This window comes from Capra hircus, chromosome 7 (genome assembly GCF_001704415.2).
Source record: "Capra hircus breed San Clemente chromosome 7, ASM170441v1, whole genome shotgun sequence".
NCBI lineage: Eukaryota > Metazoa > Chordata > Mammalia > Artiodactyla > Bovidae > Capra > Capra hircus.
In genome coordinates, this window is record NC_030814.1 from 95,454,865 (window position 1) to 95,482,839 (window position 27,975).

The 27,975-nt window shown below is 53.0% G+C and overlaps 1 protein-coding gene across 3 annotated transcripts; it reads right to left on the minus strand.

Annotated features, from left to right (window-relative positions):
* Positions 666 to 27,826, minus strand: KANK2 (KN motif and ankyrin repeat domains 2). 3 transcript variants are annotated; one of them, XM_018051103.1, is made up of 14 exons: positions 26,984 to 27,685; positions 26,089 to 26,308; positions 25,263 to 25,303; positions 25,005 to 25,120; positions 23,315 to 24,526; positions 12,864 to 13,040; positions 12,664 to 12,766; positions 10,896 to 11,147; positions 10,169 to 10,256; positions 9,415 to 9,634; positions 7,392 to 7,534; positions 4,790 to 4,990; positions 4,619 to 4,708; positions 666 to 2,764 (listed from the first exon to the last, which is right to left on the minus strand). In XM_018051103.1, the coding sequence occupies exons 4-14, from the start codon at positions 25,039 to 25,041 to the stop codon at positions 2,711 to 2,713; spliced, it is 2,577 nt and encodes an 858-aa protein (XP_017906592.1). In that variant the 5' UTR covers positions 25,042 to 25,120; positions 25,263 to 25,303; positions 26,089 to 26,308; positions 26,984 to 27,685; the 3' UTR covers positions 666 to 2,710. The 3 variants fall into 3 exon arrangements, with proteins under 3 accessions (XP_017906592.1, XP_017906589.1, XP_017906591.1); XM_018051100.1 differs by lacking the exons at positions 25,263 to 25,303; positions 26,984 to 27,685 and adding an exon at positions 27,764 to 27,826; XM_018051102.1 differs by lacking the exon at positions 25,263 to 25,303.

Below are 27,975 nucleotides of genomic sequence, written 5' to 3' on the forward strand. Positions count from 1 at the left end.
CAAGCGTTGACAATGGTGCCCATTTCTACCGAATGGGACCATGGCAGCCTCCCCTAGGCCAGATGTTTTCATTATTGTTTAAAGTCTGCCTTTTACAATCACTGTAAATTATTTTGTCATGAAGGAAAAAAAATCAGGAAACCTTTTTTTTTTCTGAGATGCCCACAGTTGGTTTGTTTAGAACTTTCTAAACAAACTATGACTATGTTCTGTATCTCTGCAGCCCAGTCTGGAAGCCACCAGCTATGTGCAGCTACTGAGTATGAATTCATTACAACTGATTTGCATTTAAATGGAAATTGCCACAGCTGGCTGGTGACTACAGTATTGGATAGTGTCAGTAAGGGCATTTAATAGTCTTGCCACTTTCTGTAGTGTGGAGCATTGTTCAAATAAGTCCATTTTTAAAAAGAGATCTATTTTAAAGCTTCACGAGAAACACAAGGACTTCCCTGGTGGTCCAGTGGTTAAGAATCCCCCTTCCAACGCAAGGGACGTGGGTTTGATCCCTGGTTGGGGAACTAAGATCCCAACATGCTAAGATCACACAGGCAACTAAGCCTGTGTGCCTCACCAAAGACCCAGCTCAGCCAAAATTTTAAAAATTAATTGATTTAAAAATAAAAAGAAGAGTACAGTAAGACAAACACCAGACACATACACTCTGGCCTTCTCATAAGGTAGATTTATTAAATTCCTTTACCTTCTAAAAAATGATTACAAAAAGGAATACTTCATTTAAGTGTAATACTGTCTTTATGGACGTACCATGGTCGGAAAGTGAAGTTAAAGGTCTTGAATACATGTGAGAAGAGAGCAGGGTCAGACACAGAAACCCCTGTAACCTACCACGCCAAGCCCAAGGGGTAAGGGCAGGGAAGAAGGGAACACACAGGGATAAATATGGACTCACGGTGGGGGGGCAGGGGGGCGGGGCGCGGTGATCAATGAGCTGCTTCTAGAAGCTTAAAATAAACACAGCCACAGCTCCAGGGCCGGACACACAGACACACAACTCTCGTACCGCTTCTCAAAGCTGCCCAAAGCTGTGGCCTCCTGACAGTGGTCATCCCCAGTCAGCTTGGGTTTCCTTTCCTTTTCATTTACACACACACATACACACACAAACCGGAGTGTCTCTCTCCTTTGACCATCCAAGCTCTCTCGTCTTAGGTACTATCCCTTCCATCATAATGAACGTGAGCAGACTCCATCAGGCCAGGAAACCTACTTTTCTAGGAGAGAAGCCAGCACTTGGCTTTGGTGAATGAACGCGTGTAGTGCCGAGGGCTTGACCCGTCTTGCTGGGGTTTTAGCGCCCACCCTGGTGGCTACGCTGAGAACTGGACAAGAGAGGGCAGGACGTCTAAAGACTAAGGGATCTTATCCCCGGTCACAAGGCACTTTTCGAGGCTTAGAACCTGTCTCCCTCCTCCCCTCCCTGTTTCCTTTTCTCTTTCTTTTTTGGTCACAAAAGGAAGGAATGGGAAAGAAAACTATGTTGAGATTCTGAGACAAAACAGGCCATGCAGGAAACTGCGTGTGTTGGGAGAGCCCCGTTTCCAGCAGGCTGTGTTCCAGGCGGCTCCGGAAAGCCTGTAGGTTGTTTGAAAAAAAAAAAAAAAGACAACCAGCTGGCCCTTGTTTGGTTTTCGGCAAAGCTCTGTCTTTTTAAGTTTGCACTGGGAGCCCTCGGGGGCAGCCAACTTCGAATCGAGCACACATGGGATTTTTGGAACGGGGCCTGTGCTTGCCAACAGACTCATGCCCTGTTTTCCTTCCTTAGAGGAGAGACATTCTGGAGTCTGCGGGGAAGGATGGCCTTGTCACTGGGGTTCTAAGCCTAGGGATGTAGGCACCCCTCTGGGGACCAGATTCATCTCCTACATGTCCAGGTCTATAGGAAAATGAATATTTGCCAGGGCCCCCCTGATGGAGGAGATTCTGGGGAATCACAAGAAAGGCGCAACTCGCACCCCTCGGCTGCTGGCTCCCGAGCCCAACACCTGAATGGGGCGGGGGCGGGCGGCTGAGCTGCTCCCAGCGGGAAGAAACAGAAGGCAGAAGGAACAATTAAACCTCCCACCCCGGGTGACAAAGACAGAATCTGCTTTGTGAAGAGACCACGAGAGAATGCCACCAAGAAAGTCGTCTGGGCAGGGGGCAGTGGAGAAAACTCGATTATATACCAGACAATTAAACGTAGGGGGACTGGGTGTCAGGCCACTCTAGACGATGCGATCCGTGCGTAACAACATTTAGGCTTAAAGTGAAAATACACGATTCCAGTGACTTTCAAATTTGGCAACAAGTAAGTAAGTGATTTTTTCCCCCTTTCCCCCTCCAACTGTGATTCAGAAATACAATATCTTTCCCTCTTACCCTCCTCCATCTGTAATTGCCAGTTGATTGTTCTCAGCGTTCCTCACAAACCCACGCCTCAGAGCCAGCCACTGGCGCCGATTTACATATGAGTTTAGCTCCAGTGTGTACTGTGGCTGCTTTGAACCAGGGTACTGGGAAAAAACCCGCTTTCAGCTGAAGTCTCCACACTGTTGGGGTCTCCCCCTGGGAAGCAGAGGAAAACCCCAATTGCCTTTGATACTGGGACCTTGGTGGATCGAGTTGGAGCTGGCAAGGGAGGAGACGAGGGACAGTTCTTTCTGGGCTGCCTGGTCCCCAGGAGTGGCACCTTGGGCTCTTCTCACAGCTACTCCTCTGCAGAGGATGACGCGGGACTCTCGTCATCTGACATCGGGGCAAACTGAAATGAGAGGCAGAATTCCCTTAGTTTGGCGTCCCCTTGGGGGTCTGAAGTGGTGACTTTGCTGGCTGGCCCTGGTCCTATGGTGAGTGAACAACAGGCTGTGGTCCCTTGGCCTCAAGGAGGTAACGCTGCTGGGGAGACAGCTTCACAGAAGCTCACAGATGAGTGCAGTGGAGGGTTCTTCCTGAGTGCTTAGGTGGCAGTGACAGTGGACAGCAGGTGGTCTGGCAGGGTGATGTCTGAGGGACGTTGGGGGGCACCCAAGGGGCAGGGTGTTCCAGGCAGAGGAAACAGCAAGTGCAAAGGCCCTGAGGCAGGAGCAGCAATCAGGCCAGTGTGGCTGGAGCAGAGTGAGCAAGGAAGGGGGAGGTGAGAGTGGGGGGAGGTGGGCTTTGAGGGTGACCCCACTCCAAGCGGGGCGGGAGGCACAGAGGGCTGTGAGCAGAGGAGGGCTGTACCCTGACTCAGGTGCTCACAGTGACCTCTGGCCACTTTGGGAGGACAGTGGAGGTGGCAGAGGGGGTGCGAGCCAGAGAAGCATGCCGAGGCAGTGGCCCGAGAGGACAGTGATGGAGGATCGGGCTCCAGCCCTGTGGAGCCCTTGGGAGCAGGACCACATGTCAGACAGCAGGACGCCACCCAGCCCCATCACCCCCATCTCCCAGTGTGGACATGGAGGCCTAGAGCTGATTCCAAGGAGATCCCCTGAGCACCTAAGACCCAAAGCAGTGACACTGGGAAGACTCGGAGCCTCAGAAAAGCCTAGCAGGAGCCGGATGGCTTATGTCTCAGCAAACTTCTCTCTCCTGGACCACTTGGGGAAATTGCTGTGGTAAACACCTACCTAGCCACCCTGGAACCTGGCCCCACTCATGCCTCAGGGAGGCCAGGGCAAGTGGGAGATGGGGGTGAGGAGGAGCGGGCAGACAGGTTCCAGTCCGAAGTCTGGATTCACACCCTAAGGTCTCTGCCCTTTCCTGTCTGTGAGGCTTTGGACCAAGAATGGAACCTTCTAAGTCTCAGCTTCCCCACCTGAAAAATGGTCACAGTAACAGTACATTATGCAACTGAACAGGGTTCTTGTGGAGGGTTCTGGAAATCCCGCTCGGGAGGCATTTGGTATACAGTCCATTAGACTACCAGGCACTTCCCAGGTGGCTCAGTGGTAAAGATCCCTGGGTTGGGAAGATCCCTTGGAGGAGGAAATGTAACCCGCTCTGGTATTCTTGCCTGGGAAATCCCACGGACAGAGGAGCCTGGTGGGCTACAGTCCATGGGGTCGCAAAGAGTCAGACACGACTGAGCACACACACACGCCATCAGACTAGAAGGGCTTGTCTCCTCCATCAGACAGGGCACTGCTTTAGAGACCTATGAGGACTGGCCCCGCCTCCCCCATCAGACTGGAAGGGCTTTCTCCTCCGTCAAGCACTCAGGACACAGCGAACATCAATGTTATCCTCCTGTTAGGCTTCCAGAAGAGCATTTTGCTAATGGGCATGATTTTTTTTTTTAAACCCAGATTTCTAGGGTCACATCAGAGAAATTCCCCATTAAGACACAGTTAGGCTTCTTTACAGTGAAACTTCTCAAGGCCTTAAATACAATGACACACTTTGAGTGAATGCCAAAGCCCTTCACATGGTCATGAAGAACACGATTTGGAACCAGACAGATCTGGTTTGAATCCTGTGATCACCAACCATAGCTGCACAGTCTTAGTTCTTGTATCTTGTTTCCTCATGGGGGCTCCATGAAGGTTTAACAAACAGCTGCAGCCCTCGGCGTGGTTCCTGTATGCCATCCCCCTTCGGAGCCCCCACCCTCTTCCCAGCTAGGGCTGAGACTCACCGAGCACTTGATGTTCATGTGGGAATACAGCATGGACGCAATTTCACTGTGTCCCGCGTCCAGGGCCACCATCAGAGCCGTGCTCCCGTCCTGCAAAGCATCGGTTACTATGCTGATGCCCTCTGCACTGTGCACCCCCCTACCCCCGGGCGCACCGGGGTGGGGACTCACACGGTCGGTGATGGAAATGTCGCAGCTGGGCACAGCCAGCAGCAGTGCAGTGATCTCCTTGTGGCCGTGCTCGCAGGCACACATGAGGGCTGTGGAGCCGTCGTCATCTTGGATGTTGACGTCCGCCTCGCAGGTGAGCAGGGCTTTGACCACGTCCACCCGCCCGTGGCTGACCGCCAGCATCAGGGCTGTCTGCCCTGCCTGGATGGGGCAAAGGAAGAGGCTTATGGATCATGCAGGCCCCAGAGGGTGACACCCCTGCTCTGGAACTTTCCATGGTTCCTGAGTACTCTGATGCTAACTGCACCTCCAATCATGGGCCTCCTGTATTTCGAATAATCTTATCTACCACTGGGCCTTTGTACTTGCTGATCCCTTTTCTTCTGGCTGGTTCCTTCTCATCCTTCAGGTCTCAGCTTAAATGTCTCCTCCTCGGGCACATGATCTGTGTCTCCCCATCCCTTGTTGTTGCTGGAGTTTAGTTGCTAAGTCATATCTAACTCTTTGCAATCCCATGGACTGCAGCACGCCAGGCCTCCCTGTCCTTTACTATCTCCCAGAGTTTGCCCAAGTTCATGTCCATTGAGTCGGTGATGCTATCCATCCATATGCCCACTTAAATCAGATTCCTAAGTGACAGATACAAACGTTAAGTAGAATGTGTTGAGCTAAGACAGGTACAAACATAAGTAGAATGTATTGTGTACACTTTTCTGTCTACCAGTTGGTGGTAGTTTAGTGGCTAAATCATGTCTGACTCTTGCAACCCCATGGACTGTAGCCTGCCAGGCTTCTCTGTCCATGGGGTTCTCCAGGCAAGCATACTGGAGTGGGTTGCCATTTCCTTCTCCAGGGGATCTTCCTGACCCAGGGATTGAACCCAGGTCCCCTGCATTGCAGGCAGATTCTTTACTGACTGAGCTACGAGGTTAAATCTCAATAAAAACCAACGTCTAGGGACTTCCTTGGTGGTCTGGTGCCTAAGACTCCCAGCTCCCAATGCAGGGGACCTAGGTTCCATCCAGGTCAGGGAACTGGATCCCGCATGCCACAACTAAGACCAGGCAAAGCCAAATAAAGAAAGAAATTATGCTCTGTGACAAGAGCTAGACACAATACTACATGATTCCATTTATATACTATATCCCTAACAGGCAAATCCTCAGAGACAGAAAGCAGACTGAGGGGGCTAGGGGCTGGGGGAGGGAAGATGGGAGTGAAGTGACAGCTGCGGGTGCCGGGTCTCCTATCAGAGTGTAAGGTGTTCTGGAGGCAGACAGTGGCAGTGGTTGCACAGTACTGCGGCTATGCTAAGTGCTACCGGCCACGCGAAGAGCTGACTCACTGGAAAAGACCCTGATGCTGGGAGGGACTGGGGGCAGGAGGAGAAGGGGACGACAGAGGATGAGATGGCTGGATGGCATCACCGACTTGATGGACATGGGTTTGGGTGAACTCCGGGAGTTGGTGATGGACAGGGAGGCCTGGCGTGCTGTGATTCATGGGGTCACAAAGAGTTGGACATGACTGAGCAGCTGAACTGAACTGGTCATCTTAAAAGAGTTCATCATCTGTGCATTTTGCCTCAATTTTTAAAAAAGTAAACCACCTGGACATATACCCGGAAACGATGAAAACCCTAATTCAGAAAGATGCTTGTACCCCAGTGCTCATCGCAGCACTTTTACAACAGGCAAGACGTGAAAGCATCGGCGGGTGAAGAGACCAAGGTGTGGCACGACGTGGTGCAATGGAATCCTGCTCAGCCATAAGAAACAACGGAATAATGCCGTTTGCCGCAACATGGGCAGACCTAGAGACGGTCACACTAAGCAAAGTAAATCAGACAAGGCCAGCTACCATATGATACCACATATGTGTGGAATCTAAAAAAGTGATACAAATAAACTTATTTACAAAACAGAAACAGACTCACAGACATAGTTAAAAAAAAACCTTATGGTTACCAAAGGGGAAAAGGTGGGGAAGGAGAGAGAAATTAGAGGCTTGAGAGTAACAGATACACACTGCTGTATATAAAATAAACAACATGGTCCTACTGCATAGCACAGGGAACTATATTCAACACCTTGTAATAACTTATAATGAAAAATAATCTATATATGTATATATACAACTGAATCACTTTGCTCTACACCAGAAATAACACATTATAAATCAATTATATTCCATTGAAAAAAAACAAAACCCTAAACTACTAATACAATTCTTTAAATTAAAAATAAATCAGTAAAAAAGCAAGCAGGGTCTGGGACTTCCTGGTCATCCAGTAGTTAAGACTCCAAGTTCCCGAAGTAGGGCGGCCAAGGTTTGATTCCTAGTCAGGGAACTAGATCCCATACATGGCAATTAAGATCTGGCACAGCCAAATAAATAATTTCTTTTAAAAAAGAATGGGGCTCTGGAGCTAGACCCCCAAGTTCAAGTCCCCCTCCTCTAGTTGAACCTCGAGGAAATGAATACTTCTCTGTGCCTCAGTTTCTCTGCCTGTGGAGTGGGGGTTCTCGCCTTGGGCTTGGGGCAGGGCTAGGACGTCATAAGTGGGAAGGGCTGTCCAGGTCGCCAGTGCCGAGGGCTATACCTGGCTGGCTTTGGCATTGACGTCTCCAAGCCGGAAGAGCTGTAGGACGGTCTGGATGTCATCCTGGGTCTTCAGGGTGGCCAGGGCGGTGAGCATGATGGGGCTGTAGCCGGCGCGGTTCTGCTTGTCCACCTGGCAGACACCTGGCAGGAAGAGATCGGGTCTCAGACCCTCGTGATGCTGGCTGGGTCTGCCTCAAGGCTGGGGGAGGGGCCCTGAGGACCAGGCCTCGTCTCTGCCATCAGACTGGAAGCCTTGTTCACTGCCATAACGCGCATCGGGCATCACGTCTCCACCATTAGTCTAGGTGTGGACTCATCCTTTCTTTTCCTTAGACTGACAGCCCCATTCCGCCCCTGGGTCCACAGCTCTACTACGGGAGGGGCTCCTAACAATGAAATCTGTGACTCTTCCATCAGACTGGGCTCCTGCGTTTAGGGCTGAAAGTAGGATTTCTGTATCCCCATTAATCTGAAAGGCCCCTAGTCATCCTTCCGTCTGGTCTATGTCTCCTCCATTAGACTGCAGGCTCTGCCTCCTCCATCAGACTGACTAGTGGAGAGTCACGTCTAATTTCTTCACGTCTAACTGTGGACCACGACTTGTCTCTGAGCCCCAGATGGGAAGCCACATCCTTTTTTAGGGTTCCAGGGGTGTCACCTTTGTCATACAGGGGTCACTGGGGTGGTGGAAGGGCCACGTGTTTTCCATAAAACCATGGCTGCCTTTTCCAGTACACCGGGGCCACAGGTAGGGGTTCTATCCCCTCACCAGCGTGGGAGGGCGGCGTCTCCCCCATCAGACTGGGAGGGTGGCGTCTCCCCCATCAGACTGGGAGGGTGGCGTCTCCCCCATCAGACTGGGAGGGCGGCGTCTCCCCCATCAGACTGGGAGGGCGGCGTCTCCCCCATCAGACTGGGAGGGTGGTGTCTCCCCCATCAGACTGGGAGGGTGGCGTCTCCCCCATCAGACTGGGAGGGTGGCATCTCCATCAGACTAGGAGGGCGGCGTCTCCCCCATCAGACTGGGAGGGCGGCGTCTCCCCCATCAGACTGGGAGGGTGGCATCTCCATCAGACTAGGAGGGCGGCGTCTTCCCCATCAGACTGGGAGGGCGACGTCTCCCCCATCAGACTGGGAGGGAGGCGTCTCCCCCATCAGACTGGGAGGGAAGCGTCTCCCCCATCAGACTGGGAGGGAAGCGTCTCCCCCATCAGACTAGGAGGGCGGCGTCTTCCCCATCAGACTGGGAGGGTGGCATCTCCATCAGACTAGGAGGGCGGCGTCTCCCCCATCAGACTGGGAGGGTGGCATCTCCATCAGACTAGGAGGGCGGCGTCTTCCCCATCAGACTAGGAGGGCGGCGTCTCCCCCATCAGACTGGGAGGGTGGTGTCTCCCCCATCAGACTGGGAGGGAAGCGTCTCCCCCATCAGACTGGGAGGGTGGCGTCTCCCCCATCAGACTGGGAGGGAAGCATCTCCCCCATCAGACTAGGAGGGCGGCGTCTCCCCCATCAGACTGGGAGGGTGGCATCTCCATCAGACTAGGAGGGCGGCGTCTTCCCCATCAGACTAGGAGGGCGGCGTCTCCCCCATCAGACTGGGAGGGCGGCGTCTCCCCCATCAGACTGGGAGGGCGGCATCTCCATCAGACTGGGAGGGCGGCGTCTCCCCCATCAGACTGGGAGGGCGGCGTCTCCCTGATCAGACTGGGAGGGCAGTATCTTCCTCACCAGACTGGGAGGGTGAGATCTCCCCCATCAGACTGGGAAGGCAGTGTCTCTTCCATTAGACTATGAGGGCGGCATCTCCTCCACCAGACTGGGAAGCAATGTCTCCTCCACCAGACTGGGAGGGTGATAGCTCTCCCATCACATCAGGAGGGTGGCATTTCCCCCATCAGGCTGTGAGGGCACCCTCCCCCATCAGACCAGGAGGGCAGCATCTCCCTCATCAGAGCATCAGACCGGGTGGCAGCCTGCCTGCCCCCCCGGGGCCCCCTGCCCCCGTCCCCGGGGCTCACCGCTGTCCAGCAGCTGCCGCACCACGGGGAAGTTGGCGTGGGATACGGAGTAGTGCAGTGCTGTGTTGCCATTGCTGTCAGCGATGTTGACCACGTAGTCCAGCAACCGCGCCGACATGGCCCGGAAGGTGACCAGGTGGCGCCGCACGAGCTCCGGGTGGGCGTCACTGCGGCAGGCCAGGCGCAGCCACTCCTGCAGCACCGTGGTGTAGGCCACTTTCTGGACGCGGGCCAGGGAGAAGAGGGGCGTGAGGGCCACAGCAGCCCACCCCGGGCCAGATGAAGCCCACCCTGAACCAGAGGGGACGTGTGGGTGCCCCACCCTAGGTGAGCCCCCCCTGAAGAAAAGTGTAGTGTCCCCTGCCCTAAAGGGAAGTGTAGACCCCGTGGTCCTAGGTATGTCCCCAGAGGAAGGTGTGAGTATCTCCACCCTGGATGGGATCTTCAAGGTCAAGTGTACACACCCATCAGAAGAAATACAGCAGCAGGAAATACTCCCCTTCCTCAAGCCCGGGAAGGAACAGGAACCAAGGCTAGCTTTGCCGGCAGGTGACCATCCTTGGCCCTCCCTCCTCCCTGGCGCCTCTCCAAAGACCACGACTCAAGTCTCAGAGCCCCTCGCCCACCAGCTCCCAGCTAGGATCCTGGGGTGCCCATGATCCAAAGCACAGAGAGACACTGTGGACAAGGAGAAGCCAGGATGGGGGTGGAGGGGAAGGAGAGCCCCCGCTTCAGGCCCAGGGCCCCACTGTACCAGCTCCCGCTCGGTGAGAGCTTTGGGGTTCTCCAGGTACTTCTCCAGGGCTAGGCAGGCTGAGATGAGGTCAGGACTCAGCTCCATCCTGCCAAGGACAGACGAAGGGGAGTTTATCTTAGGAGTACTCGCCTCAGCTTCCTGGGTGTCCTCCACCCACCATGTCCAACTGGGGTGCTCACAGAGGGTCTCAACACTCTGCCCCGTGGCCCTCACCCAGTTCTGCCAGGGCACCCCTGAGTGGTGGAATCTCAGACCCCCTCCTTCTCAGAAACTTTTGCACGGCACCCCAAGGGGCAGACATGGGGAACACACAGACCCCAAGAGAAAACGGACACATGGGCCACACTTTATTCCAAATAGCCAGCGGCAGATGGAAATCTCTTTCTGAGGATGCATTTTTCATCAAGGGGAGACATAGGAGACATACACAGGATGGACAGGTGGGTCAAAATGTCCCAAAGAAGGTGGGTGACTTAAGATCAGACTTAGCCTGCCCCTTAAACCCTAACCCCAACAGCCCAAATTGCCCCCCTCAGGCCTTTTATCAAAGCCACCAGATCTTCAGATGCCCAGAAAGAGAAAGTGTGGGTTCACTAATTCAGACTAAGGTGTACATGACTGATGGGAGTTTCCCCTTAGAGGGCTTGAACGGTGGCATCTGAGGCAGAGGTCACCTTCTCTGACCCCAGGCCCTGCCTGAAGCCCTCCCATCCAGAAAACTGACCGGATCTCGTTTTTCGCACTTGATCCTGATGCCCCCTCAGCTGTGGGCGTGTGCAGAGACTCCTGGGACAGTTGAGACTCCTCCCGGCTCGTCTTGGCCTTCGCCGTCTCCTTGGGCCTGAGCAGGGGGGCTTCGGCCACACTTGGAACCCTCTCCTCTGGCTCTGGGGCCTCGTTCTCTGTGCTCTCATTGTCCGAGAAGTTCTCTGCGGTACTGGAGTCCTCAGAGGAGGACTCATATCTGGGGGAGACGCTGTAGGTGGTAGGGGAGGGGCACTTAACCTCTCTGGGCCTCAGTTTCCCCATCCATTAAATGGGGATGGTGGCACTATGAAGTTGACAGGGCTCCAGGGATGCAATAAGTGCTCAATAAACACTGCCTGTGATGGTGATCATGTTTGGGGGGTCAGGGAGGGGCACTGCTTTTCCCTTCTACACTTCAGCACCTCTTACACTTTGCTGCTTATGCTAGAAAGTGTGTTAGTCACTCAGTTGTATCTGACTCTTGCGACCCCATGGGCTGTAGCCCACCAGGCTCCTTTGTCCATGGAATTCTCCAGGCAAGAATGCTGAAGTGGGTTGCCATTCCCTTCTCCAGCAGATCCTCCTGATCCACTGATCAAACCCGGGTCTCTCACATTGCTGCTGCTGCTAAGTCGCTTCAGTCATGTCCGACTCTGTGTGACCCCAGAGACGGCAGCCCACCAGGCTCCGCCGCCCCTGGGATTCTCAAGGCAAGAACACTGGAGTGGGTTGCTATTTCCTTCTCCAATGCATGAAAGTGAAACGTGAAAGTGAAGTCGCTCAGTCATGTCCGACTCTTCGCAACCTCATGGACGGCAGCCTACCAGGCTCCTCCGTCCATGGGATTTGCCAGGCAAGAGTATTGGAGTGGGGTGCCATTGCCTTCTCCGTCTCACATTGCAGGCAGATTTTTAACCATCTGAGCCACCAGGGAAACCCACTTTGCTCCTTACACAGGTGTTATACTGATTCAGACCCTCGCCCTACTGCACATAGGACCCTCATGCTCTTTGCTATCTCTTGACAGAGTCTAAGCTTCTGTGCCTGGCATTCAAGGCCCCCAACTCTTTCTGCTCCCCAGGCCTCCCACTTTTTTTTCTTCTAAGATTTTTTTTTTGGATGCAGACCATTTTTAAAGTCTTTATTGAGTTTGTTACAATATTGTTTATGTTTTGGTTTTTTGGCTGTGAGGCAAGAAGGGTTTTAGATGCCCAACCGGGGCTGGAACCTGCATCCCCTGCATAGGAAGGTGAAGTCTTAACCACTGGCCCGCCCAGGAAGTCCTCTCCTACTTTTCACGTCATGGCTTCCTCTTGCCTTGGAGCGTTTATCCAGGATGTGTCCTCCACCAGGAGACCTCCCACCCCGCACTCTGCGCCTTGCAAGGGTCTGCTTGTCCTGCAGCACACGTGTTCCCCTCTGTCGGTGACTCTCCCCAGGGCCATCTCTGCCTCCGCCAGGCCCCCCTCACTGCCTGAGCATCCCCATCATTGCTCCAACCACGCTGGGTTGGGACCGCCCATCATTGCCCCAGCTCACAGTGGACCAGGAGCTCCATGGGGCACACAGCCGAGTCCAGCGCCTCCCATGGGGCAGTGTGATGTAGTGGTTACAGTACCAGCTCAGCACTGGACTGACTGGAGTCAGTCCACCAGGCCTCCCCATGCCTCAGTTTCCTCATCCGTCTCCTGTGCTTTGGTTGAATGAATGAATCAAAGTGAGGGGCTCAGCCCAGGATCTCTCACCTGCCGTTGACCCCCACGAACTGGAGGCTCCTCCGGTGGGCCTCTGGGTCTGTGGGCTCCTCTTTCTGCTTCATGATGGACCGCACGCCTGCCCGGGCCCCTCCTGGAGGGGGAGGGGTGGTGTCGTGAGAGTCTCCCGAAGCCAGACCCCATGCCTGGGCTTCTGGCGGCTGGCCCTCTGTGTAGCTGCTCCCACTTACCTGCACCCCCAGCCTCCTCAGACTCCGATTCCTGACAGGCTGCTTGCCTGATGGGCTCCTTGATGGTGGTGTCGTCATGGGCAGGCACCTGGCCTGTGTTCTTCTCTGGCTGCGCCTGGGTGGCCCCCTCAGACTCCGGAGGTGGTAAGGACGATTCTGCAGGAGCCTGTGGGAGACCTGCAGAGGCGGGAGAAGAGGAGTTTACTGCAGGTAACAATAGCAAAACAAGAACAGTAATAACAGCTGCCTCTTGTCCCTTACGCTGGGCCAGGTGCTCCAAGGGCTAATTCTTGCATTACTTCATCAAAACTTCCCATGTGGAAGCTGGATTGTTACAGATGAGGAAGCTGAGACCCTGAGGGTGGCCTAAGGTCACCCTGCAAAGAAGCGGCAGGATCCATTCCAGTCCTGGTTTGCCGCCTGCCTCAGAGCCGGTCAGGGTCGGGGAAGATCACATGACCCCTGTAATCCTGGCTTGTGACCTCCCCTCTGACATCATACTGAGTGTTGTCTGGAAACTACAGCTGAAAATGGTGGTCATGGTCAGGACTCAGATCTCCCGCAAAAGAGCTGTGTGACCTCAGGCAGGTCACTAACCTCTCTGTGTCTCAGACACGACATGTCCTACATCATGATGCCACACAGTAAAGACAGTAGCGTGAGAGAGGGCTTAAAATAACACGTGCACGAGAGCATGAAGAACATTTGTTAAGTCAAGAGAACTGTCAGCTACCTTTTGATAAGACTTGCTATTATCACTTTGTAATACTATTTCACTATTATAAATTATTTTATAATATAATTTATAATATAATACTATTTCAATATCATAAATATCTATAGCGTTGTGCTGTAGATAACATTTTGTATCTGGCTTTCTGCTTCTTTAAACATTTTAATAATCAGGATAAAGAAGCAATAAGGGTAGCCACAGGGGGTGGCCAGAAAAAGAAAAAAATAAAATAAGGGCTATTAGAAAGTTAAAACCCCACCCAGGCAGGTTTCACTCCAGGTCAATGAAAATGTTCTCGGGTGGACGGTGGGGACAGTTGCATACCAATGTGAAATGGATGCTCAGACATGTTTAAAATGAAACCTTTTATGTTCTGTGTGTGTGTGTTAGTCGCTCGGTCGTGTCTGACTCTTTTCGACCCCGTGGACTGTAGTCCTCCAGGCAAGAATACTGGAGTGGGTAGCTATTCCCTTCTGCAGAGGATCTTCCCAACCTAGGAATCAAACTTGGGTCTCCCACATCGCAGGCAAATTATTTACCGTTGGAGCCACCAGGGAAACCCTATGTTATACCCTAATAGTTCCTAATTTTATCATAATTAGGGGAAAAAAAAACGCCCAAGTTGGTCTGAGAACAAAAGTGACATTGTAGGACTCAGGATCCCGAGGGTGCCCACTGCAAAAACAGGGGTGGAGTTGGCAGAGAGCTCTAGCCCCGGATCACCAGCCTGGAGCCAGGAACAAAAGTCCTGAGACCCTGAGTGGCTGCCCGGGCCTCAGAACCCACTGAGGACCCCCCATCCCAGGGCACGTGTGGCTCCCACGTCCCCACTTTCCCAGCATGTCCCCTTCCTGCCACTGACCACGGGGTCTGCAGACCAATTCATTTTAATTCCCTTTAATTTTTTTTGACAACCGCAGCAACTACTCCCTCAAGTCCATGAGCAACACTCAACTTGAGCTAGGAACAGGGAGTAAACACTCGACAAAAGCAGAGCACATCGAACGGATGAGACACTGGCCATAAAAGCTTCCGACAGCGCCCCAGCCCAGGGCGGGGTCGGGCCAGGCGGATTCCAGAGTCAGGAGCTCCAACTCCCGCGGGGAACCGAGAGCAAATGCCAGGTTTTTACGGGAATCTGATTTTTTTTTAATCTTGTCAATAAATTCACATCTGACAAACAAAAGCACTACCTGGTGAAGTGGAAAGTAACAAGAAACAGTGGAAAGTATCACTGTCACCCAAAGCCAGGCTTCCTGCTGGAAACACCTGGGAGGTCTGTTACTTAAATTCGGGTAAAGTAACATTATGCTCCGGGCTTCCCTGGTGGCTCAGACCGTAATGGTAAAGAATCCGCTTGCAATGCAGGAGACCTGGGTTTGATCCCTGGGTTGGGAAGATCTCCTGCAGAAGGAAATGGCAACTCATTCCAGTATTCTTGCCTAGAGAATTCCATGGACAGGAGGAGCCTGGAGGGCTACAGTCCATGAGGTTGCAAAGAGCCAGACACGACTGAGAGACTAACACTAACATTATGCTCAGGGAAAGAAGCCAGTCACAGAACACGATGTGCATGACTCCACTTAGACGAGGTCCGTAGAAGAGTTAGATCCGTAGAGACAGAAAGCAGGATGGCAGGTGCCAGGGGCTGGGGGAGAAGGGTGGGGAGTAGGCGTTTCAAGGGGACAGAGATTCAATTTGGGAAGACGGAAAAGTTCTGGGAGGCTTCCCTGGCGGCTCAGGGGTGAAGAATGTGCCCGCCAGTGCAGGAGACACGGGTTAGAGCCCTGGTCCAGGGAGATCCCACGTGCCTCAGGGCAACTAAGCCCGACTAACTGCTGAGCCTTCGCTCTAGAGCCCACAGGCTGCAACTACGGAGCCCACGTGCCGCAATCACTGAAGCCCGCTCACCCTACAGCCTGTGTTCCGCAACAAGAGGAGCCCCCGCAGTGAGAAGCTCAAGCACCACAACTAGAGAGAACCCTCGCAGCAATGAAGGCTCGGCACAGGCAAATAAACCTGTAAAATAAAATAAAAGTTCTGGACAGGGATGGTAAGGCTGGTTGCACAGCAATGTGCTTATTGCCACCGAGAAATGGTTAAGAGAGTAAGTTTTATGTTATATGATATGTTGTTTACCCCAAATTTTTCAAAAGTGGGAAAAAAAAAAAAAAGAGTGAATCAGAGCAGTGCTATGGCCCCTTCTGCCCCACGGAAGAGCAGGCTCTGCCCCTCAAAAGCTGGGATGGCTCCTTCCAGTCATGAGAAGTTCAAGGTCAGACACTGCAATACTAAAGTAACAGTAACAGAACTGATAATAGTTATTATTGTTATTGTACTGGGAGATGGAGTGAACTGTAACCAAAATTTATAATGGAAATTTATATGGAAGAACACAAGTCCATGGCCAGCTGGCCCCTCCCTGGCCAGCTAAAACGGGCAGGCTTAGGAGACAGCAACACGTATTCCCAAAGCCACAATAATGAAATCAGCAGGGCATGGTTGCAGGAAGAAACAGGCCAAAGGAGGTGAGGAAAGAGGGCTCAGCACAGACCCCAGGTGAGAGAACTGGGGGTGAAACAGAAGTGCTTGCACTCAGTCACTCAGTCATGTCCGACTCTTGGCAACCCCATGGACTATAGCCCACCAGGCTCCTCTGTCCAGGGATTTCCTAGGCAAGAGTACTGAAGTAGGTGGTCACTTCCTTCTCCAGGGGATCTTCCCAGATCAGGGACTGAACCTGAGCCTCCTGCACTAGCTGGGGGATTCTTTTCCCACTGAGCCACCTGGGAAGCCCAATAGCAGCCCTGCATGGAGCAAGCCTACGGGTACCATTTTTCCAACAGCATTTGGTCCCTTTGTGTCTCTGTGTCACATTTTGGTAATTCTCAGAATATTCCAAGCTTTTTCATCATTATTGTATTTTTTATGGTGACCTGTGATCACTGATCTTTGATGTTACCATTGCAAAAAGATTATGACCTGCTGAAGGCTCAGCCGATGGTTACCACTTTTTAGCAATAAAATATTTTTAAAATTAAGGTGTGTACATTGTCTTTTTAGACATAATTCTATTGCACACTTAATAGGCTACACTACAGTGCAGACACAACTTTCATATGCCCTTGGAAACCAAAAAATGTGGGACTCACTTTATTGTGGAGGTCTGGAACTGAACCCACAAATCTCTGGCATATATTCGAAAACTGCTGTGAGATCAGGTCTTAAAAGTTCTCATCACAGAAAAAAAATTATTAACTGTGATGTGATGGATGTTAAACCTACTGTGGTAATCATTTTGGTAATATATACATACATATATACCTGTATATATTGTCACACACACACACACATATATATAGTTATCATCAACATGTACATCCTCAATAATATGAATAGTATTACTTATAATAATATATAATCAATAGGAAATGGCAACCCACTCCAGTATTCTTGCCTTGGGAGTGCCATGGACAGAGGAGCCTGGTAGGCTACAGTCCGTGGGGGTTGCAGAGTCGGGCATGACTGACTGAGCAACTGAGCACAGCACAGTCAACTAATATAATTTATATGTCAATCACCGAGATAAAGTGGAAAGAATTAAAACTTAAAAAAAGAAATCTGCGATGACTTTAACGACATCAACATTAAGAGTTAAAAAACTCTTGGTTAAAACTATTTTGTTTAAAAAAAAAACCTCTTAAATTTAATTGACAGAAGAATAAAGGCTGTGGAAAGATAGTCATAATGCCAAAAACAGGCAAAGAATTATCTTTTAGAATAGGCGTTAACAAAATTTTCCTGTCCTGGGCCAGATAATAAATATTGTGGGTCATAAGGTCTGTTGTAAACAGTACAAAAGCAACCCGAGATGGTACATAAATGAATGGGCCTGGCTGTGTTCTAATAAATTTGAATTTCATATAATTGTGCTCATATCACACAATATTACTCTTTTCACATTGTTCAACCATTCAAAAACACAGAAACCACTCTGAGCCCATGGGCTGTATGAAAACAGGCACCAGGCTTCATACGGCCCTGCAGGCTACAGTTCCCAAACCCCTATTCTGGAAAATGCCAGGAACATCTCAAAATTGCCCCAAAGGAAAAAAAAATAGAGGCCTACGACTAAGCAATTCACTAAGAAGAGTTGTGAAACATTATATGGTGATGCTCAACCTCACCAGCAATCAAAGGAATGCTATTTAAAACAAGGAGATACCACCTTGGACAACTGCATCAAACGAGCAAAAAATTAGAAAGATAAATAAACTACGTTACCGCGGATGTAGAGAAATGGACACTTCAGACCCAGCCATGGTTGGTGGGAGTGTGGCCAGAGAGAACTTTCCGGAGAGAATCAGACAAAATCTGGAGTGAAGTTGTGCCTTTCCTGTAACCCAGCAACCCCACGGGACAGGACATGTAAGGACGGAGCCAGTACTATTCAAAGCAGCCAGGAGTTGGAAGCAACCCAGGTGTCCACCAAGGAGGGGGTCATCTAAGAAAGTGCAGCACATACCTACAGCAGAAATCTATGCAGTCATTAGAAGTGACAAACCACCAGATCAGGGTGGAGAGTTCCAAAATAGAGTGTAGCGAGGAAAAAATAAGAAACAGAAAGATTTTTTTTTTTTTTTTCCTAAAGCACAATACCATTTTAGGAAATTAAACATGCCTAGGGCATATTTTTCAAGAATACTCAAATATCTAAATATGCTTCTGGAAGGTGGGTTGCAAGGAATGATATCACAATGGGGTAGGGGTGTGTGACAGAGCAGGGGGTGCTAAATCACCCTGTGGGCACGGTTTTTACATTTTTAAATGGTTGGGAAAAAACTGAAAGGAGGAGTCTCTTTGGGACACGTGAAAATTACAGGAAATTGAAATTTCAGTGTCCACACATTGTTTTATTGGTATATAGCCACGTTAGTTCATGGATGTATTGGCTACGCTGCTTACATGCTACAAAGGTTGAGCTGAGACATTAAACTTATCAAAATGTATACATTAAAAATGCGCAGATTATGAAAGAGACTCGCAGACTTAGAGAATGAATTTACGGTTGCCAGGGAGGCAGGGGGAAGGATGAGGGGAGGGACAGTTAGGGAGTTTGGGATGGACATGTACATACTACTATATTTAAACGGATAACCAGCAAGGATATACTGTACAGCACATGGAACTCTGCTCAGTGTTGTCTGGCAGCCTGCCTGGAAAGCGAGTCTAGGGGAGAATGGATACATGCATATGCATGGCTGAGTCCCTTTGCTGTCCACCTGAAACTATCACAAAATTGTTAATCAGCTATATACCAATACAAAATAAATTTTTTTTAATGTGCAGATTTTTGTATATTAACTATACCTCAGTAAAGCTGGGGGAAAAAAGAACTGAGCAGAAGTGAGTCAAGTCATTGCGACAGAGATCAGATGCCCCACAAAGCTGAAAATATTTATCAGTCCTCAACACTGAGGGTGGAAGACAAAGGTGAGAAAAGAATTAAAGTCAAACAAGAGAGGTGCCATGCGTAGCTCAATGAGGCTGGTAAAGAATCTGCCTGCAGTGCGGGAGACCTGCGTTCGATCCCTGGGTTGGGAAGATCCCCTGGAGAAGGGAATGGCAACCCACTCAAGTACTCTTGCCTAGATAATTCCATGGACAGAGGAGCCTGGTGGGCTATAGTCCCTGGGGTTGCAAAGAGTCGGACGAAGCTAACACTTTCTTCTTTCTGACAGTAAAGAGTCATCCAGGTGTTAAAAGATAAATAGCATGTTCCAATAGTTTTTTGTTTTTTGTTTTGGCCACACCTTGCAGCTTCCAGGATCTTAGTTTTCTGACCAGGGACTGAACCCCGCACCCTTGACAGTGAAAGCTTGGAGTCCTAACCACTGGACTGCCAAGGAATTCCCCTACAAATTTTTAATAACATGATGAAATGTCCCTGCAATAATGTTAAATCAAAGAAATCAGAGGATTTAAATCCTGGCTTGGAAAACTATGGACAAATTCCTTTACCACTCAGTGCCTCAGTTTCCACATCTGTAAAACAGAGATAGAAACACCACCCGCTTCCAAGCGGTACTGGGGCTGTCAATGAATTAAGATACAAAAAGGACATCACATAATGCAGCCCCTTGCAGTGGGCTGCCTAAATGCTTTTACATAGAAAATAAGGCAACACAACAAATTCCATCAGTACATGTTGCCAGACTCCAAAAATACATATTATTTTCTTCATGAGAAAAAAAATCAGAAGGAAACAAGAAGTATCCATAGCAGCTGTGTCTAGGCAGTGGTGGGTTTATGGAGATCTTATTTAGTGTTCTAGAGTCTCCTGTCTCAGTTGGTAAAGAATCTGCCTGCAATGCAGGAGACCCTGGCTTGATTCCTGGGTCGGGAAGATCCACTGGAGAAGGGATAGGCTACCCACTCCAGGATTACTGGGCTTCCCTTGTGGCTCAGCTGATAAAGAATCCGCCTGCAGTGTGAGAGACCTGGGTTTGACCTCTGATTGGGAAGATTCCCTGGAGAAGGGAAAGGCTACCCACTCCAGTATTCTGGCCTGGAGAATTCCATGGACTGTATGGTTCATGGGGTCACAAAGAGTCCGACACGACTGAGCGACTTTCACTTTACAGAGTCTTCTGTACTTTCCAAACCTTCCACAAAGAATATGAATTGCATTCATAGGACTGTGTTTCAAACAATAACAGGAAATTTCAAAGCCTTGGAGAGACCCCACGGATGCACGTGCCTGGCTGCCCGTTCTCCCAGGAATCTCTCTGTGGTGCCTTTGAAAGGTGAGGGATGAATGAGAGTTTACAGTGGTCTCTGGGCCTCTGCCTGTCTCATCCACCTTTGCCAGCCTGAGGCGACGGCTGCCTCTCACCCTTCCTGCCCTTCACTGCAGCAAGCAAATTCTAGGTGGCAGAAAGGCTGGATTCTTCCCAGCCTCCTTATTGACCTATGCATGACCGACTTAAGTGGTCTAAACATTTGTCAAAGATTTCCCTGGCAGTCCAGTGGTTAAGACCCTGTGCTTCCGCTGCAGGGGGCATGAGTTCAATCCCTGGGTGGGGAATTAAGATCCCACATGCCATGCAGTGCAGCCAAAAAACAAAACACAAAACATTTGTCAAGAAACCACCCAGGTGTTTCTTTTCTCTCACATCTTGGCTCAAAGAGCCAACAGCTAACCCTTAAGCACCCACCAGTGCCTGATACCATCTTGAACACTCAGCACCAACCAATGTATTTCAGCTCACACTGATCTGGTGCCATTGGGCGGTCAGTACCATCGCCCTACCCCACCCCGACCCCACAAATGTGGCACAGAGAGGTTAAACAGGTTTAACAGAGGTTAAAGAGCACGGAGCCAGGGAGCAGGGAAACCAGAATTTGAACACGGGCCTCCACACCATCCAACCACCACCCATCCCACATCCCTGTTTTATTTGCTTCAAACATGCGCTCTCTGAAGTGATTTTTCTTCACTTGTTTCTGGTGGGCTATTTGTTTATTGCAGGGGCTTTTCGTCTGTCTTGTTCACTGCTGTGTCCCCAGTGCCTACAAAAATCTAGCACATGGCAGGCACTCAGTAAATATTCCCTGGATGAGAAGGCAATGAAATGAATTAGCACATGCCAGTTCTGCCTAAGCGAGGCAGAGACTGGGGCTGGCTGCAGCAAGAGGGAGTTAAGCGAGACTCAAGGAAGAACTTCTGGGGGGTGACCGCTTGCACAACATGGGGACATGGCTAGGTCTGTGTGTCCTGCAGGCAGGAGGCCCTGTGGCTGTGCTGGGAGGCACGTCTGGAATGGAGGTTGCCTCTTAAGAGATCCGGAGGCTGGGCTGGGTGGGGCTTCTGGCTGGGGGCCAGGGTCGCAGGGCTGGGTGTTTGGGATAGACACAGATCACAGGGGTGGAGTCCACAGCTGGCCAGGAAGAACATGGGGAAGCAAGAAAACACAGCTGGGACCCCGCCCTCTAGCTTGTACCCTCTGGTGGCTCTACAGGGCTCTGGCCACCTGATATTATTTGAGACTTAGATGAAGAATGGGCTGAATCTTTGAGGCATGCTATAGATTCAGAACAGCCTGGTCTCAGATCCTGGATGTTTGACAAAGGATATGTGAAGCTTCTCCGCAAACCTCAGTTTCCCCAGTTATGACAAGAATTGACCTGAAAACCATTAGTAGGGGGGCTTCCCACATGACACAGTGGTAAAGAATCTGCCTGCCCATGCAGGAGACACAAAAGAACATGGGTTCAATCCCTGGATCAGGAAGATCCCCTGAAGTAGGAAACAGCAACCTGCTCCAGTATTCTGGGCTTCCCTGGTGTCTCAGATGGTAAAGAATCTGCCTGCCATGCAGGAGACTGGGTCAAGGAGATCCCCTGGAGAAGGGACTGGCAACCCACTCCAGTATTCTTGCCTGGACAATCCCATGGACAGAGGAGCCTAGCGGGCTACAGTTCATGGGGTTGCAAAGAATCAGACACAATTTAGTGACATGACAACTAACAGCAGAAGTAGCAACACACGATGGTTAAGTGCTTACTGTATGTATGCACTAGTTCAGAAGAATCCTAGAGGTGTGGACCGCTACAAGGCCACTTCACAGACAGGGAAGCCGAGGCCCAGAGAAGTGAAGCTGATCTTTCAGATCACACAGTAAGGAGTAGAATTTAAACCCAGGTGACCTTGCTACACAGCCCACTGTCTTAACCTCCTCGGTGGGTGAAACACTTAACAGAGCCGTCAGCACCAGACTGGTATTAGATAAAGAACAGCTGTCTGGATTATGAGTCATTCTGGCAGCATCTCCCAGGGGCCTCAGGACGGCGGTGGTGGGGCAGCTGTTATCCTGAACATCCCACATCCCCTTTCCGAGCATGAGGACTCAGCAGTTCCTCCAGGGAGCATCCCCTTCCTCCCTCTGGACTTGGGTGGGGCTCCTCCACCTCCAGGATCTGGGCCTGGGCAGCGAGAGACTCAGTGATTAGCTCAGTGAGGAGCAAATGACCCAAACCAACCAAGAAGGGTCACCCCTGGGATTTTTGCTGGTGCTATCTGGATTGAGGGGCTCCCTTTCCCTTTATGAGCTGGCTCAACAGATGTCAGGAGTGGTGTGATCACCTCTGCCTGCCTGAGAGAGACGCTTCCAGGATGCACAGAGGAAGAGAAAGAGGGAGGTAGAGATTCTGAGGCTATTTGAGCACCTGGATCCAGCTATGCCTGAAGCTGTCACTAAGTTACATGAACAACACATTTCCTTTTTCATGGCCTGAGACTGGTTTTTGCCAATCAGGGAAGAATTTTTTTTTGCCCAGCAACTGACAGCTTTGGGGACCTTCACCCAAATACCTCCTATTTTCTACATATTTATAACGTTCTAGACATGCTGCTGCTGCTGCTGCTGCTAAGTCGCTTCAGTCATGTCTGACTCTGTGCGACCCCACAGACGGCAGCCCGTCAGGCTCCCCTGTCCCTGGGATTCTCCAGACATGAGCACACACCTAATTCTTCAAACACTTAATTTCTTCACATGGTCTCTAGAGGGACTGGGTCAGCAGCACAAGTGTCTCCTTTGCACAGATGAAGAAACTGAGGTTCTGATTGCTTGTGGGAGGACAGGGCTGGGGCTGGACCCCAGCATTCAGAGGAAAAGGAGGGACCCTCCACCGTCTGCCCCCACCTGCTACTGCTCACCTGCTGCCCCATCACAGCTGCGCTCTGTGATACTGATCTTCTTCACCTGGTGGACGTTGCTGGTGGATGCAGTGGGCGCTGGGAACACTGTCTCCATCACCTCATGGCTGCGGAACACAGGGGGGCTCTCGGCCCCGTTGGACGTCGCCAGGGCCCGCAGCCCTGCCCCGTAGGGCTCCAGACTCTGGGCCCGCTGAGCAGGAGCCCCCGCTGCCGTGCTGGCTGCCACCTCCACGTCCCTCGGCCCCTGCACCACCCGGACGGTGTCCACACGGACTGGGCTGTCTGGCGGCGGCCAGGCCTGGGGCTGGAGGTCGGCTTGCCGGGCTTGAGCTGCCTGTAGCTCCTGGAGTGCTTTCTTGAGCTGGGTCTCCAGCACGGCCACCTTAGCGGCCAGGGCTGCTTCCCCATCGGGCACGCCCAAGTCCCGCTCTCGGACCCAGGTGCCCACGCTCCGGGTCTCGAGTGTCCCTGGGTCCTCGAGGGCCTCAGGGAGGTCCAGGCAGAGCTCACCACGGCCCCGGGCTCCTGCAGGGTGGCCCAAGAACTTTTGGCTCTTGAGCTGCACTGTGAGTTGTCGCTTCTCCTCCTGCAGCACCGACAGCTTCACCTGGAGCACGGGGATCAGTTTCACCTGCTCTTCCAGTTGCCGCAGCTTCCGCAGGGCCCCCGCCATCTGCTCCCGCACATGGGCCAGGTGCCCGGCGCTGGGCGGCACCGGCGTGGACAGTCCCGATCCCCGTGGTGTCGGAGGTGGCAGCCCCACGCCCACCAGTGAGCTCGTCGAGCCGGCCGCGCTGGGGGTCAGGGAGCCCAGACCGGCAGGGGCGGCTGCCTGGTCCTCCAGGCGGCGACGGGCGTCCAGTAGCGTGCGCTCCACTCGCGGGTTGAAGCCACCGCGTGTCTCCAGGGCGCCGTACTGCGGGTAGAAGCCACGGCCGCAGTAGGAGTAGGCCGAGTGGCGGCTGTCCCCGCTGGCATTGGAGCACAGAGACTCGGTGGACGTCCACCAGGAGCCGGGCCCACGGGGCAGGGAGCCCAGGCGGGGCCGGCGCTGCACGGCCACCCGCCGCAGCGTGTGGCCCTTCTCGATGTCGTCCACGTACTTGAGAAAGTCCAGGTCTAGGCGGTAGCCGTAGGGCGTCTCCACCGAGTAGGGGACCTCAGGCTCTTTAGAGGGGAAGGCAGGCGGGGAGGCTGGGCCGGGGGTCCCTGAGGTAGAGAGAAAAGCCAGCCCCTCTGAATGCTGTGGTCCCCTCCTGGGGGCAAACTGATGCACCTGGGTGAGTCATGGCTTATTGGCCCAAAGGATGGGACGCCACTGGCTCCTCAATGCTCAGCTGTAAGCCTCAGGCCCCTCCCCACCTCCCCAGCCTAAGGCAAGGCCTTGCGTCCCCCTTGGACCCCCCCAGGGCAGGGCTGTGCTTCCAACCTCCCAAATGAGTCAGGACCCTGTCTCCCAACTCAGACTAACCTCCTTTCCTGAAAAACCCTGTCTCTTCCATTAGACTGTCGAGGGCAGAACCGAGTTGTCCCCATTCAGGCTCTCAGGATAGAGCTGTGTCCTACCCTCAGCCCCACTCAAGTCAGGCCCCCTTCTCTCCTCCAGGCCACACAGGACCTGGCCTGTGTCCCTCACGCCCCACCTCCAACCCCAAGGGTGGGCCCTCTTCCCCACGAGACCCCTGACCTGGGAAAGGGGCTGACACGTGCAGGACCTGGGCCATCCTCTTGCCTGCAGAGCTCCTCAGGTGTCTCTGGGGGGGACTGTGAGTCAGACTACCTGCAGCACCGGCTGAGGTTTACCTGGAAAGAGGGTGAAGAGGGTGTGATGACACCCAGAGTCAGGAGTCTGCAGGAGGAGGGGAGGTGGCCACCCCTGCCCACTGTCCCTTCCCCCCCAACTTCCCTCTTTCCCTGGGCGTGGGACCCTCTCACAGGCACACACCCGTCCTGACTGTGGAAAGGGTTGAGGGGGGCGCCCACAGCCTGGAACAAAGAAACCAAACCTCACGGTCTGCCCGCACATCTGTCCAGCCCCTGGACAGGCTCCAGCTGTTCCCACAGCCCCGCCTCCACAAAGCCCCCCACCAGGGGCGGGGGGGATGGGGTGCTGAAGTCCGACAGCCGCCACCCTTCCTGTGCCCCCTCCCCTCAGCCCAGGCAAGAACTGGTTACCAGGACAGATGGGCGCTTAGGTGGGCAGATGGGTGCACTAATGGGGAGACAGCCAGCCGGAGACAGAGACCCAGGGGCACAAAGAGAAACGGACCTCAGGGTAGGAGACCCGCAAACAGAGCTGGGTCAGCCTGGGCAGTGGCGGGGGGCTGGTAGGGAAAGTTGGGGGGAGGCAGCAAGGAGCAAAGCCTTTCCCCTTTATGGAAACAATTTTCTCTAAAAATAAACAGTTTTGCTGCCGAGCTACACGAGAACTTCCTGCTCACCCCCCCGCCCCCCCAGGATGTGTCCGGCTGGGGGCTCGGGGGCGCAGCAAGGATAGAAGGCGGGTGGAGGCCCCGGAAGTCACGGGGGTGGGGGGAGGAAGTGAGAGGGGGCGCCTGAGGCTGGAAAGGGGAAAGACAATCAGGGCCTCTCACTAACCTGCACCCCCAGACCTGGAGGATGGCCAGGGTACTTCTGTCCCCGGGTACTTCTGTCCCCTGCTCTGACCGAGTTTGGCCAGTCCTTTCTGCTGTCTGACCTCTAACCACCCTGCTGCAGAGGTTCCGGCCCACCCCACCCTTTTCAGGCTGTGGTGCCACGGCAGTGGGTACCTGGGAGGATGGGCCAGGTGGAGCACCTGCTGGGCATGAAGGCGGGGCCGGAGCTTCAGGGGCAGCCGAGCTTGAGCTTGTCTTGTCTTACGTCCTCCTTGCTTAGCCTCTTGCTTGTCTCTCTCCACGTCTCTCTCTGTCTCTCCACGTCTCTGTCTCTCTGCACTTCTCCCGCCCTGTCTCTCTACGTCTCTGTCCTCACTTCTCCTTCTTTCAGTGCCTGGAACACACAGTCATCCAATTGCAGGAGACCTGGCTTTCCACCTGCCTGAAGGGTCACCCCCTGTACAACAGGGAAGTGATTGAAAATATTTTCTGGGAATCTGAGAGAGACTAGAGGCAGGAAGCAGAAATGGTACCCCTGTGGAGACCCCTGGAGGTGAAGGGGGTGGGGTGAATAATAGTATAACTATAATTATCATCCAGGCAACTCCTTTGATCATCATGACAACCCTACCAGGGGGTAGTTATCACCGTGTATTACGGTGTCTTGGGTAAGATGAAGTGTTTTGGGACACAGAAACACACAATGGGGACTTCCCTGGCGATCCAATGGTTACAACTCCATGCTTCCAATGTAGGGTGCATGGGTTCGATCCCTGGTCAGGGAACTAAGATACCACATACCATGTGGGGCTGCCAAAATAAAAAGAAAGAAATACACAGTGACTTGCCCAGGGTCACTTAGCCCGAGGAAATAGCTGGGTCTGGATTTGAATCCTTAGCTTGGTAGATTCCCCTCACTGCCAGCCAAGCCACCCACATCCCCATATTCCAGGCAGAAACTGAGGTCTGAAGCCATGTGACCATGCTCCATGTGGGTCGGTGACTGGCTAAAGGTGGAGAAAGCAGATGGTGGGGGAAAGGGTAGTGGTGGTGGGTGTCTGTGGCTCACCTTCCCTGGAGCATGGCGAGTACTCGAGACAGGACAGAGAGATATGGAAATGGAGACAGGCCACTCCACGAGGGGACAGGTAGGTGGCTCAGGGAAGTAACGCGGGGTCCCAGGGAGGCGGCCCGAATGTCCAACCGGGTCTCCCTAAAGCCCCCGCCCCAGGCCAGCCTGAACGTCTCTGGGGTCTTCTCGCTCCTCTCCACGGCCCAAAGACGGGGGCGAGGAGGACCCCGCCCCGTGCAGGGAGGGGGCGGGGCCTGCGGGGTCCCCAGCTAATGGCAAACAGCTGCAGCTCCCCACGCCGGCCCAGCCGCTAGGCCGAGGCCCAGCCCGGCCGGACGCCCGGCCGCCTTCCCGCCGCCTGGGGCCTGGCTCTGGCCCGGCTACGGAGGAGGGCGAGGGAGGACAAGAGAGGGAGGACAACGGAGGGAGGAGGGGGACGGGACAGAGGCAGAAAGGATGGAGACAGGGGAGAGGGGCAACGGGGAGGCAGTGATGGGGCGAAGGGATAGGGAGGTACGGATGGAGGATGGGGTTAGGAGAGACCAGCACGGACAGGAGCAAAGATTAGGACCGAGCAGAGGCGCGGGGACCGCGACACTCTCAAGTCTGGAAAGTTTGCGCATAGATGATGGAGCTGGAGGCAGCCAGCGGCTAGTAGAGACCGGAGAGATCGCGCCCCGGGCTTGAGAGTGGGATGGGGTGGGGTGGGGTGGGGTGGGGACCACGCTCGAACCCAGAACCGGACTCGAACCCCGACCCAACTCGGGTCCTACTCGCCTCGCGCGCTCCGGCCGCCGCTGTCCCAGCGTCCCGCCGCCCGTGCGCCCTCCGCCGCCGCCCGCCCGACCAGCCCTCGGCGGTAGCCCCGCCCCGCCCCGCCCCCTCGGGACAGGCCCCGCCCCCTGTCGCCTGCGGCCGGGCCAACGTGGAGGGGGATGGTAAGGGACACGATCGCACCTGGACGGCAGGTGTGTGTGCGCGCGTGGGGG

Bases quoted from the DNA above. Each gene is read 5' to 3' on its own strand.
- KANK2 (XM_018051100.1), bottom strand. From the start codon at position 25,041: ATGGCCCAGGTCCTGCACGTGTCAGCCCCTTTCCCAG. The intron at 24,527-25,004 runs GTCAGGGGTCTC...TCTCTACCTCAG, and splicing joins CGTGTCAGCCCCTTTCCCAG to GGACCCCCGGCCCAGCCTCC. The intron at 13,041-23,314 runs GTGAGCAGTAGC...CCGCCTCTGCAG, and splicing joins CAGCTGTGATGGGGCAGCAG to GTCTCCCACAGGCTCCTGCA.